The 13,302-nt window shown below is 41.7% G+C and overlaps 1 protein-coding gene across 7 annotated transcripts in view; it reads left to right on the top strand.

The window, feature by feature from the left end:
- herc2 (HECT and RLD domain containing E3 ubiquitin protein ligase 2) overlaps nucleotides 1-13,302 on the top strand; it is a 291,977-nt gene that overhangs the window by 3,828 nt on the left and 274,847 nt on the right. For 6 of the 7 annotated variants that reach the window (XM_082956660.1, XM_082956657.1, XM_082956659.1 and 3 more), the window contains exons 2-4: nucleotides 2,097-2,206; nucleotides 4,166-4,259; nucleotides 11,429-11,560. In XM_082956660.1, the coding sequence (XP_082812786.1) occupies nucleotides 2,135-2,206; nucleotides 4,166-4,259; nucleotides 11,429-11,560 (298 nt within the window). In that variant the 5' untranslated portion in view covers nucleotides 2,097-2,134. The remainder of the gene's footprint in view (nucleotides 1-2,096; nucleotides 2,207-4,165; nucleotides 4,260-11,428; nucleotides 11,561-13,302) is intronic. The other variant, XM_082956658.1, reaches the window with a different exon arrangement.

Below are 13,302 nucleotides of genomic sequence, written 5' to 3'. Positions count from 1 at the left end.
GGCTATATAAGGTCCCACAGTTGACAGTGTATGTCAGAGCATAAACCAAACCATGAGGTCGAAGGAATTGTCTGTAGAGCTCCGTGACTGGATTGTGTCAAGGCACAGATATGGGGAAGGGTACCAAAAAATTCTGCAGCATTGAAGGTCCCCAATAACACAGTGGCCTCCATCGTTCTTAAATGGAAGAATTTTGGAACTACTAAGACTTCCTAGAGCTGGCCGCCCGGCCAAAATGAGCACTCAGGGGAGAAGGTCCTTGGTCAGAGAGGTGACCCAAGAAACGTATGGTCACTCTGACAGAACTCTAGAGTTACTCTGTGGAGATGGTTGTCCTTCTGGAAGGTTCTCCCATCTCTGCAGCACTCCACCAATCAGGCCTTTATGGTAGAGTGGCCAGACGGAAACCACTCCTCAGTAAAAGGCAAATGACAGCCCGCTTGGAGTTTGCCAAAAGGCACCTAAAGACTCGCAGACCATGAGAAACAAGATTCTCTGGTCTGATGGAACCAAGATTGAACTTTTTGGCCTGAATGCCTAGCATCACGTCTGGAGGAAACCTGGCACCATCCCTATGATGAAGCATGGTGGTGGCAGCATCATGCTGTGGGGATGTTTTTCAGGGACTGGGAGACTCGTCTGGATCAAGGGAAAGATGAATGGAGCAAAGTACAGAGAGGTCCTTGATGAAAACCTGCTCCAGAGAGCTCAGGACCTCAGACTGGGGCGAAGGTTCACCTTCCAACAGGACAACGACCCTAAGCACACATCCAAGTCAACGCAGAATTGGATTCGGGGCAAGTCTCTGAATGTCCCTGAGTGGCCCAGAAAAGCTCCCCGTACAACCTGAAAGAGCTTGAGCAGATCTGCAGAGAAGAATGGGAGAAACTCCCGAAATACAGGTGTGCCAAGCTTGTAGCGTCATACCCAAGAAGACTAGAGGCTGTAATCTCTGCCAAAGGTGCTTCAACAAAGTACTGAGTAAAGGGTCTGAATATTTAAGTGTGTAAATGTGATTTTGTAAGTTTTATATATTTTTTTAAATAAATCGTAAAAAAAATAAAAACATGTTTTTGCTTTAATCCATTTAGAATAAGGCTGTAACGTTAAAATAATGTGGGAGAAGTCAAGGGGTCTGTATTGTCATTCTCAATGGATGTTAAAACAGACTTTGTTTACCTGCTGTTTTGAGGTGAAGAAAAATGTTACTTTGAGAAGCTCCACAGGTCATTAGTGGTGGTGAGTTAAGCCAATCAGAAATACTATCAGATCCCCAAAGGGAAACATTTATAGGACTACATTTGCGTGCAGACCAGGTAGCCTATAGGCCTGCTTCTATACTTGTGCGTCCTTACTCAACATTGACAGGATCGCTCCAAACAAAAGACAATGACTGAATCGACAACTGGTAAACGGAATGAAATGAACCAATACGTTTTTCACAAGTGTAGCCCAGGTTGTGACTCTGCAAACAACGTGTCCCCTCCGACAATGACAACTGTAAAAGACCTGTAATAATAATAAATATTGAATGCATTAACAGAAATGACTGAAACCGACAGACATTGTAGATTAAAAGCTGCTGTATGTGAACTATATTGTGTGTTTTAGCTTGGAAAATACGACCACATAATAATGTTACAACATTTAGGACTGTTTTCCTAAAGAAGTTAAATTCACTTCAGGGACAGTAACATACTTTTAGTTTCCTTTGGCCACGATGATAAGATGAAACGACGCAATACTGCCGTCTGCTGGCCTTTGGGCAAGACAAACGGCTAACCGCATTGCGAGCTAGCTTCATCAGCTACCTAGCTCGTGGGCTAGTTACCCCATTTTGTTTGTCAGATATCACAGCTCTATGTGGCTGGCATTATGCAACGGTTTACTAATATTGGCCCCCGACAAAATAAGGATTTCATTGTTTAAAAAAAAATGTCCTGCCCATGTTACGAACATAGCTAGCTTGCAAACATTGTTCGCTAGCTGAGTATCGTCACCTAGGAAACAGGCTTTTTAAAATGTCAAAGATGGTTAGCTGCTGATGTACTGAGGCCCTGTCCATATTTATGTTGAATTATTTGTTGTCTTTCTAGGGTTTGGTGCGGTTGCAGCCAGGAGAGAAGACGTAAATATGCCTACTCCGTATTTTACCCTGGATGCCCAACTGAGATTCCATGACAAATGGCTGAAGATAGACTTGCAGGTAAGACCACTGCCCACTACACTGTCATGAAACCTCTTGGCTGGAAAGCAGGCCTATTGTACAATGAAACAACAACAGTGATCGTTTTCGTTCTTACAACATCATGTCAACGCACCACCTTTTTTAAAAATGTAAAACCTTGAACATGGAGGTAGATGTGCTTGCCTGGAGATGAACACCCTGCAAGGGGTCGCCAACCCGTCCTCCTGCAAGGCTACTGGGTGTGTAGGCCCCCACGCAATACCACCTGATTCCGAGGTTTACTTATTATGTTTTGTTTTTCACTTCTCTTCTGTATTTTGGAGTAATCAAGTGAGTCTGACTGGGCCTCTGATCTCAGATGGTAGATTAGCACAGTTAACCTGTGGTAGTGACGACGGTATTATCGAGCCAATGAATCGGTCTTCATCAACCTGCCTATTTCCAATATGTTAAAGATTAAATGAAGACATTGATTCTTCAGTAATGTAGTGGTCTTACCATGCTGGTTTTGATCAAGGCAAGGTGCAGAACACCAGTATTGCTTTCACTACAGTTTAAAGGGATACTTCAGGATGTTGGCAATGATGCCCATTTTATCTACTTCCCCAGAGTCAGATGAACGTTAGCGCAATGACTAGAAGTCTATGGGTATCTGCCAGCGGAGTTGGCTAAATGGCCTCATTGACCAAATCCTTGAAGTGTCCCTTTTTAAACATTCAAGCTGACTGTGTGAAATGATGCGACGTGATGTATGTGTTTATGTGTTTGTTTTTCTTCCCGACATTTGATCTAGTATTGCACAAGTATTCCTCTTAATGCTTGTTGCCATAATTAGACAGGCAAGCACTCAATAATGTCCAAGTGTGTATCCCAAATGGCAGCCTATTTTCGTATGTGGGGCCCATAGGGCTCTGATCAGAAGTAGTGCACTATATAGGGAATGGGATACCGTTTTAGGACGCAGACTGAGAGTTTTTCCAGATCCTCTCTGTCCATTCAGATGACTTGGATGTTCTCCTGCTTGGTGTCGGCCATGTTATTGACATAGGAACCTGAATCTTTGAAAGCCTGTTTTGGCTGTTAGTCCATTTTTAGTCAATAGGTCTTGGATTACTTTATGAAGCAATGTGAGTAGGCTAAGCCTGTATTTCTTCACTCATTGACACGTGGACTGTCAAGCAGGCAGATCAAACTGTAAGAGGGATCATTTGATTGCAGTGTTTTCTCAGATTTCAAATGGCACGCTATTCATTCAGTAACTTCAGCAATATATCTATCTATGAACCTACTGCCCATGCTGTGTCCGTTACGACATTATTCAACCTACTGCCTATTCATATTTGTTATGCTTGACAGACTGTTGGTGAACCTGCTGTAGTCTATAATATATTGGGATATTGACAAGGTCCAAATCTGGTTCTTTAAGAACAAGTGTTCTGTTAGGAGTACTACTGGCACCCTATTCCCTATATAGTGCGCTACTGTTGACCAGAGCCCTATTCCCTATATAGTGCACTACTGTTGACCAGGGCCCTATTCCCTATATAGTACACTACTGTTGACCAGGGCGCCCTATTCCCTATATGGTGCACTACTGTTGACCTGGGCGCCCTATTCCCTATACAGTGCGCTACTGTTGACCAGAGCCCTATTCCCTATATAGTGCACTACTGTTGACCAGGGCCCTATTCCCTATATAGAGCACTACTGTTGACCTGGGCGCCCTATTCCCTATATAGTGCACTACTGTTGACCTGGGCGCCCTATTCCCTATATAGAGCACTACTGTTGACCTGGGCGCCCTATTCCCTATATAGTGCACTACTGTTGACCTGGGCGCCCTATTCCCTATATAGTGCACTACTGTTGACCTGGGCGCCCTATTCCTTGGCTAGGCCGTTGTTGTTGTTCTGTCTGTTTGGTGTGGGTATGTTTTGAAAGGCACAGTATAAAGTTGATGTGTTTTTCCTATGGCAGCGAGTGTTCTCTCCAGAAGGGCTGAGTGAGATGTGGAATGAGATGGTGAAGGATGAAGAGATCACTTTCAATGGAGAAGAATCGGCTCACCCAGGTAGGAACTACAATACCCATCTACCCTGTACCTTTTCATGACTACAATACCATGAACCTTTTTAAATATATTAGTATTTTTCTATGTGTAAGATTTTCACGGTTCTTCCCCAGGAATGTAAGAGGGGCACCATCTTTTGGACTTTGCTCTGAAAGGTTTATATAGTGGTGAAGTAATCACCTTCCACTGTGAAAAACATAATGTTGGAAAAAGCCATGCGTTTATAATATATGTTACAATTGTGCAACATTTCATGTCGTTCCATATGATCAAAATAAACAAACTTCTGCTACAAGGGGACATCTATGTCCCAGCGAGCCGTGGTATCAGAGGATATGGGTCTTTGTCCCAGCGAGCCGTGGTATCAGAGGATATGGGTCTTTGTCCCAGCGAGCCGTGGTATCAGAGGATATGGGTCTTTGTCCCAGCGAGCCGTGGTATCAGAGGATATGGGTCTTTGTCCCAGCGAGCCGTGGTATCAGAGGATATGGGTCTTTGTCCCAGCGAGCCGTGGTATCAGAGGATATGGGTCTTTGTCCCAGCGAGCCGTGGTATCAGAGGATATGGGTCTTTGTCCCAGCGAGCCGTGGTATCAGAGGATATGGGTCTTTGTCCCAGCGAGCCGTGGTATCAGAGGATATGGGTCTTTGTCCCAGCGAGCCGTGGTATCAGAGGATATGGGTCTTTGTCCCAGCGAGCCGTGGTATCAGAGGATATGGGTCTTTGTCCCAGCGAGGCGTGGTATCAGATGATATTTGATATGGGTCTTTGTCCCAGCGAGCCGTGGTATCAGAGGATATGGGGCTTTGTCCCAGCGAGCCGTGGTATCAGAGGATATGGGTCTTTGTCCCAGCGAGCCGTGGTATCAGAGGATATGGGTCTTTGTCCCAGCGAGCCGTGGTATCAGAGGATATGGGTCTTTGTCCCAGCGAGGCGTGGTATCAGAGGATATGGGTCTTTGTCCCAGCGAGGCGTGGTATCAGATGATATTTGATATGGGTCTTTGTCCCAGCGAGCCGTGGTATCAGATGATATGGGGCTTTGTCCCAGCGAGTCGTGGTATCAGCTGATATTTGATATGGGTCTTTGTCCCAGCGAGGCGTGGTATCAGCTGATATTTTAAATCATGCAGCGCCTTGTCACCATCGCAGATTTTGGAGAAACAACAAATGTCGGTACATATGTTGACTGAAAGCTTAAATTCTTGTTAATATAACTGCACTGGCCAATTTACAGTAGCTATTACTGCGAAGAAATGCCATGCTATTGTTTAAGGAGAGCTCCTAACAGAACACTTTTTTTCACCGCGATAGGTTTGAAAAATTCCTCTGAAGGTAAAAACGTGTACTTACATTCTGAAATCTTGCTCTGATTTATCAGCCAAAGGGTCCCAGAGATAACATGAAGTGTAGTTTTTTTAGATAAAATCCTTTTTCATATCCTAAAAAGGTCCATATAGCATGCACGATACATTTTTGTATTTCCACTCGTTCAATTTGCAAAGAAAGGAATCTGTGAAAATCTAACCCTAAACATTATTTCAACCAGTCAAATCACGTTCGTATGTATTCCTCAGAGATCCTAGAACGTAACCAGACTTCACTATATCATTAGGGGTGTAGTATATCCTATAGGACACCAAATTTGGTCAGAGAGGGACACCTTCATGGCACGCCGATGATGCGGCCGGTCTTCATTTGATCAACTGTATCTTTGTCAAATAACCAATCGGGGTCGAACAAAGCTACCTAGATAGCCAATGAGCTGGGCTTTACGGGAAACCCTGTATCTGTCATACAATGTAGCTACTAACCTTGTGCGATGCCCTTTCCTTTTGGACCAAAATTATAAGAATATTCAGAGTTATGAAGTTATGAAAACGGGTTGTTTTGCAAATGTTGAACTTATAATATGGCTTCTAATACTGGAAAAGCTAAATCAAAGTCCAAGTACACAGATTTGATGATATTCTTGTAATTTGAATGCAAATGTCTCCTTCACGAATTGCCCAAATGTACCTGGGTGACTTCACACTAAATGTCATGTTGTTCACTCATACTTCAGGTTATCCGTCTGAAACGTTGCACATCCACTGCTGCCATCTTGTGGACACCATCAAAATTACAATCAGTGATGGCTAGAACTGGGACCTTTTCTCTTGCATTTCAAAGATGGTAGAATTTTTTTTTTTTTTTTTTGTCTTTGTATTTTCTTCTACCAGATCTATTGTGTTATATTCTCCTGCATTCAATTCACATTTACACAAACTTCCAAGTGTTTCCTTTCAAATGGTACCAAGAATATGCATATCCTTGCTTCAAGGCGCGGCAGGTAGCCTAGTGGTTAGACCATTGGACTAGTAACTGAAAGGTTGCAAGATCGTATCCCCGAGCTGACAAGGTAAACATCTGTGCTTCTACCCCTGAACAAGGCAGTTAACCCACTGTTCCTAGGCCGTCATTGTAAATATAATTTGTTCTTAACTGACTTGTCTAGTTAAATAAAGGTACAAAACAAATGTTTTAAAAGGGCCTGAGCTACAGGCAGTTTGATTTGGGTGAAAATTTGAAAAAAAGGGGGCTCTATGATAAACTCCTGTGAGATCAATGTTGTACAAAATGTTCAATCAAACTGAAGTGAGCTTGTTTATCTATAATGGCAGGATTAAATTGGAGTTGATGCTTTAAGTCAATGTTTTCTACTGGTTATGCTCTTTTCAGTGTACCGACACATGTATATATTTTTAGGATGTAGTTATTATAGGAATTATGACGCGTCAACTATTTCTCTCTCTACCATTTGTATTTCATATACCTTTTGACTATTGGATGTTCTAACAGGCACTTTAGTACTGCCAGCCTAATCCCAGGAGTTGATAGACGAAGTCATAAACAGCGCTGTGCTTCAAGCATTGCCTAGAGCTGCTGACAAACGCTGTAAAGTTTGAATTAATGCTTACGAGCGTGCTGCCGCCTACCACTGCTCAGTCAGACTGCTATATCAAATCATAGACTTTAATTATAATATAGTAAACACAGAGATACAAGCCTTGGGTCATTAATATGGTCAAATCCAGAAACGATCATTTAGAAAACAAAGCGTTTGTTCTTTCAGTGAAATACGGAACCGTAGTCTAAATATTGCTGTTACATTGCACAACCTTCAATGTTATGTCATAATTGTGTAAAATTCTGGCAAATTATTTCGCAAAGAGCCAGGCGGCCCAAACTGTTGCATATACCCTGACTCTGTGTGCAATGAACGCAAGAGAAGTGACACCAATTTCACCTAGTTAATATTGCCTTCTAACATTAATTTCTTTTAACTAAATATGCAGGTTTAAAAAAATATACTTCTGTGTATTTTAAGAAAGGCATTGATGTTTATGGTTAGGTACATTTGTGCAACGATTGTGCTTTTTTTTCGCGAATGAGCTTTTGTTAAAACTTCTTAAGGATTGGTGTCCCGCTAGCGACAACTTCCAGTGAAACTGGAGGGCGACAATTCAAATAAATATTATGGATATTAAAAATTGTATTTACATATAAGTGTCTTATATCGGCTAAAAGCTTAAATTATTGCTAATCTAACTGCACTGTCGGATTTACAGTAGCTATTACAGCGAAAACATGCCATGCGATTGTTTGAGGACGGCGCCCCACTTCAATATTTTTCCACCGGCACAGGTTTCATACATTCTCATATAACGATTAAATATTCACTTACTTTTTGAAAGTCTTCCTCTGATTTGTCATCCAAAGGGTCCCAGCTATAACATGTAGTGTCGTTATATCCCAAAAAGTCTGTATAGTTGGCGCCATCGATTTGAGTAATCCACTAGTTCAACTTGCAGTGGAAGGAATCTGAAAATCTACCTAAACTTTGTTTCAACAAGTCAAACTACATTTCTATTTACTCCTCAGACACCCTAAAAGGTAATCAAACCACAATATTTCTTACGGAAAGAAGTATGCTCAATAGGAAACCGATTTTAGCAGGTGCGTAATGTCTTCATGGTGCAAACACGAATTTCCAAGACCGTGTCCTTGTACTAAAACTAATATTTCTTATTCGTTTTAGAAGTTACAAGCCTGAAACCTTGAACATAGACTACTGACACCCTGTGGAAGCCATAGGAATTGGGAGCTAATTTTCAATATGACCTTTGTCATGCATTTCTAAGAGGATGATCTCTCAAAAAAAGAAAAAAAAAACCTCCGGTTGGATTTTCTTAGAGTTTTCTCCTACCATATCTATTGTGTTATATTATCCTACATTATTTTAACATTTCTACAAACTTCAGTGTTTTCTTTCCAATGGTACCAATGATATGCATATCCTGGCTTCAGGGCCTGAGCTACAGGCAGTTTACTTTGGGCACGTCATTCAGACAGGAAGTGGCGAAAAAAGGGGCCTAGCCCTATCATCCCCCATTTGGCGAAGTAGGCTGTGATTCGATGATACAATCAATGCGGTGCCTTTTAATTTATGCAACGCAGGACAAGCTAGCTAACCTCTCTGGGCAAACGTCCCACCCTAGTCAACAGCCAGTGGAATCCCGTGGCACGAAATACAAATACCTCATAAATGCTATAACTTTAATTTCTCAAACATATGACTATTTTACACCATTTTTAAAGACAAGACTCTCATTAATCTAACCACACTGTCCGATTTCAAAAAGGCTTTACAACGAAAGCAAAACATGAGATTATGTCAGCAGAGTACCCAGCCAGAAATAATCAGACACCCATTTTTCAAGCTAGCATATAATGTCACAAAAACCAAAACCACAGCTAAATGCAGCACTAACCTTTGATGTTCATCAGATGACACTCCTAGGACATTGTTATACAATACATGCATGTTTTGTTCAATCAAGTTCATATTTATATCAAAAACCAGCTTTTTACATTAGCATGTGACGTTCAGAACTAGCATTCCCACCGAACACTTCCGGTGAATTTACTAAATTACTCACGGTAAACGTTCACAAAAAACATAACAATTATTTTAAGAATTATAGATACAGAACTCCTTTATGTAACCGCGGTGTCCGATTTTAAAATAGCTTTTCGGTGAAAGCACATTTTGCAATATTCTGAGTAGATAGCCCGGCCATCACAGGCTAGCTATTTTGACACCCACCAAGTTTGGTACTCACCAAACTCAGATTTACTATAAGAAAAATTGGATTACCTTTGCTGTTCTTCATCAGAATGCACTCCCAGGACTTCTACTTCAACAACAAATGTTGGTTTGGTTCCAAATAATCCATTGTTATATCCAAATAGCGGCATTTTGTTCGTGCGTTCAAGACACTATCCGAAGGGTGACGCGCCGGCGCATATCGTGACAAAAAATTTCAAAATATTCCATTACCGTACTTCAAAGCATGTCAAACGCTGTTTAAAATCAATTTTTATGCGATTTTTCTCGTAAAATAGCGATAATATTCCGACCGGGAGACGTCCTTTTCGTTCAAAGACTCAAAATGTAAAATGGACTCTTCACGCGCACGCCCGTCTCATTGTTCTCAGATCGACCACTTACCAAATGCGCTACTGTTTTTCAGCCAGTAACTGCAGAGTCATCATTCAACGTTCTGGCGCCTTCTGAGAGCCTATGGGAGCCTTAGAAAGTGTCACGTTACAGCAGAGATCCTCTGTTTTGGATAGAGATGACAAAGAAGGCCAAGAAATGGTCAGAGAGGGCGCTTCCTGTTTGGAATCTTCTCAGGTTTTGGCCTGCCATATGAGTTCTGTTATACTCACAGACACCATTCAAACAGTTTTAGAAACTTTAGGGTGTTTTCTATCCAAATCAAACAATTATATGCATATTCTAGTTACTGGGCAGGAGTAGTAACCAGATTAAATCGGGTACGTTTTTTATCCGGCCGTGCAAATACTGCCCCCTATCCCCAACAGGTTAACCTAGTAATATCATCAACCATGTGTAGTTAACTAGTGTTTATGTGAAGATTGATTTGTTTTATAAGATAAGTTTAATGCTAGCTAGCAACTTAACTTAGGTCCTTGCTGCCCTCGCGTAACAGGTGGTCAGCCAGCCACACAGTTTTCTCGTGGAATGCAACGTAATCGGCCTCCAAAAATGCCGATTACCGATTTTTGTTATGAAAAACTTGAAATTCACCCTAATTAATCGGCCATGCCGATTAATCGCTCGACCTCTAATTAATTTAGCAGCGGCGCACACCAGATATGGAACAGCAATAAATAAACCAATGATAACTGGACTGAATGGTATTTTCCCAGAAACCTTCCCAATGAAATGTTAACTAGCGTCAAAGTTGCCTGGCAGAATGATATCATGATTATTTCCATCAATCCAGTGGCCATTAGTTTGGAAAACTCCATCACGTGTGCTACAGAAACACAACTAACTAGATTGTAGATGGGCACTTGAATTAAAAACTACAAAACAACAAAAAATATGAATGTTTCCCAATCTTCAAAAGTGGTCTCCTGATCTGGTTTTTGTTGTGTACTTAAAACATTCAGGTTCGTTGTTGTTGTTCAAAAGTTAGATTCTGAGAGCTTAAGCCTGAAGAAACAGTGGCAAACGCCTAACACCTGATCCTCGCTCACACACACTCTCTCACATTCACACACGCAAACACTCTCTCACATTCACACACGCAAACACACTCTCACATTCACACACAAACACACTCTCACATTCACACACACACACACACACACACACACACTCTCTCTCTCACATTCACTCACTCACTCAGACACAATATGTGAACACACTGTGAGTTACTTGAGTTGCTCTTGCCAGGCCCTCATACCTATGGTCCCTGATCTGTTGCTAGTATAATTCTAGGAAAAATAGGTTTCATTAATATTTAACATAAATAATTCATTTACCCATAATCACTGTCTTTGCTACTTTATTTGTTATCATTTAAGACTCTGGATTGCAGGAAATGGCAGTTACAGGTGTTCCAATGTTTTTTTTCTCCAAATCTGTGAGTCCAAAGTCCCCCCCCCCCCCCCCATCACATCACTCATCAGCACCACCTTCTTAAAGAAGCCAGGGGAGAACCCTGGATTTATTGTTTTCCTAGGAGCTAGGATGCTAGGAGATAAATGGTGCTGGTTCTGTAATGCTGTGTATGGTTGTCCCACTCTCTCCAGAAGACTGCACCGATTGCTTCGGTACTCAGAAGAAGGATGAATCCAACGATAAAGAGAAGAAGGAAGAGGAGGAAGTGTCGACATCTGTCCATCACTCTATCATCGAGACATGGGACTGGGGGCGGCAGCCAGGTGGGTGGGATCTGTTTATTCAACTCCTGGACAGAGCTGAGTAGGAGTAAACATGTTTTCCGTAAATGCTGACTTGACTTTAGGGTTGCAAAGGGTTGGAAATTTTCCAGGAAATTTCTGGAATTTTTCTATGGGAAGCTAAGCCTGTGAATTTTGGGAATTTTGCTTAAATTCGTCAAAAACGTTAGGTTATAACAGTGAACCTTTTTATTTGTGGGATACACATGACAATTCTAAGTCTTGTGGCATATTTTGGTTAAACTATCCCCAATTCAATGGAATTGCAACCCTCTGTATGCACAGTGAATTCTTCCATCACATGTACAGCTGATTCTCAAGATCTGGTACACTAATGAGATGCTAATGAGCCCACACTACTACACTGTCTGAGCCAAGGACTACATTCTTTCTGGTAAGTTTTGATTACAATACTGGGTGGGGTGAATATATTTTATATGACATACATGATTTGTTGTTAACTAGTAAATAGTAGCCTACAGCAAAGTGTGTTTTAAATAATTTCTAACTTGTTAACAATTTCTACTAGTTAGTTTTTGCTACCATGTGGGTTTTAGCTTGATTGAGTCTGCTAACTGAGGAGTGTTAATTCACCTGTTTCCATACATATTTAATTTTAAAGCATTTATCTTACAAAGGAGTTGTTTAATCTAACTGCTGAACTATTTATCGGTACATGGAATTGTATTTGTTTTTTGTTTTTTTTACTCATTTTTCTATAATCTTTACAGGAAAATGCCACGGGCACTATCTGATGTGTGGAGACATTTCACTGCAGCTAATGTAGAAGGAAAAGCTGTGTACATTTGCAAATACTGTGCCAAATCATATGTGAAGACTGCAACAAAGATGCAGAATCATCTGGCCAAGTGCATAAAGTTCCCTCAGCGCTCACAACAAGCAACCTCTGACAAAAGTCCCTCTACTTCTATTGGAGGTGAAAATGATGAATCAGACCCCTTATCGATAGCAACAGCTCACGGTCCTCCTGGAATCAAGTTTTTTTGACACAATGAAGGAACGTAGTCAGAGAAATGCTGATGAATGTCTTGCTCGAGCTGTGTATGCAACTGGTTCACCTCTGATGCTCACAGGCAATGCGTATTGGAAGAGATTTCTGAATGTTCTTCTCCCAGCAGACACCCCTCCAACCAGACATGCTTTATCTACTCATTTACTGGATGCAGAGTTCAACAGAGTTCAAGTGAAGGTCAAGCAAATCATAGAGAAAGCAGACTGCATTGCGATCATCCCTGATGTGGCAACGAATAATTAACTACATCATCTCAACACCTCAACCAGTATACTACAAGAGCACAGACACAAGGGACAACAGACACACCGGTCTCTACATTGCAGATGAGCTGAAGGCAGTCAATGACATTGGACCACAGAAGGTATTTGCACAGGTGACAGACAATGCTGCGAACATGAAGGCTGCTTGGTCTAAAGTGGAGGAGTCCTACCCTCACATCACACCCATTGGCTGTGCTGCTCATGCATTGAATCTGCTCCTCAAGGACATCATGGCACTGAAAACAATGGATACACTCTACAAGAGAGCCAAGGAAATGGTTAGGTATGTGAAGGATCATCAAGTTATAGCAGCAATCTACCTCACCAAGCAAAGTGAGAAGAATAAGAGCACCACTGTCTGGTGCAGAGATGAACAAGGCCTATGGTGTCATCACTACCGTGTCTCGCCACCTTGGCCTGGATGAGGG

This window comes from Salmo salar, chromosome 10 (genome assembly GCF_965601325.2).
Source record: "Salmo salar chromosome 10, fSalSal1, whole genome shotgun sequence".
NCBI lineage: Eukaryota > Metazoa > Chordata > Actinopteri > Salmoniformes > Salmonidae > Salmo > Salmo salar.
The sequence above is the reverse complement of the archived record's forward strand: the minus strand, read 5'-3'. Positions and strand labels throughout refer to the sequence as shown.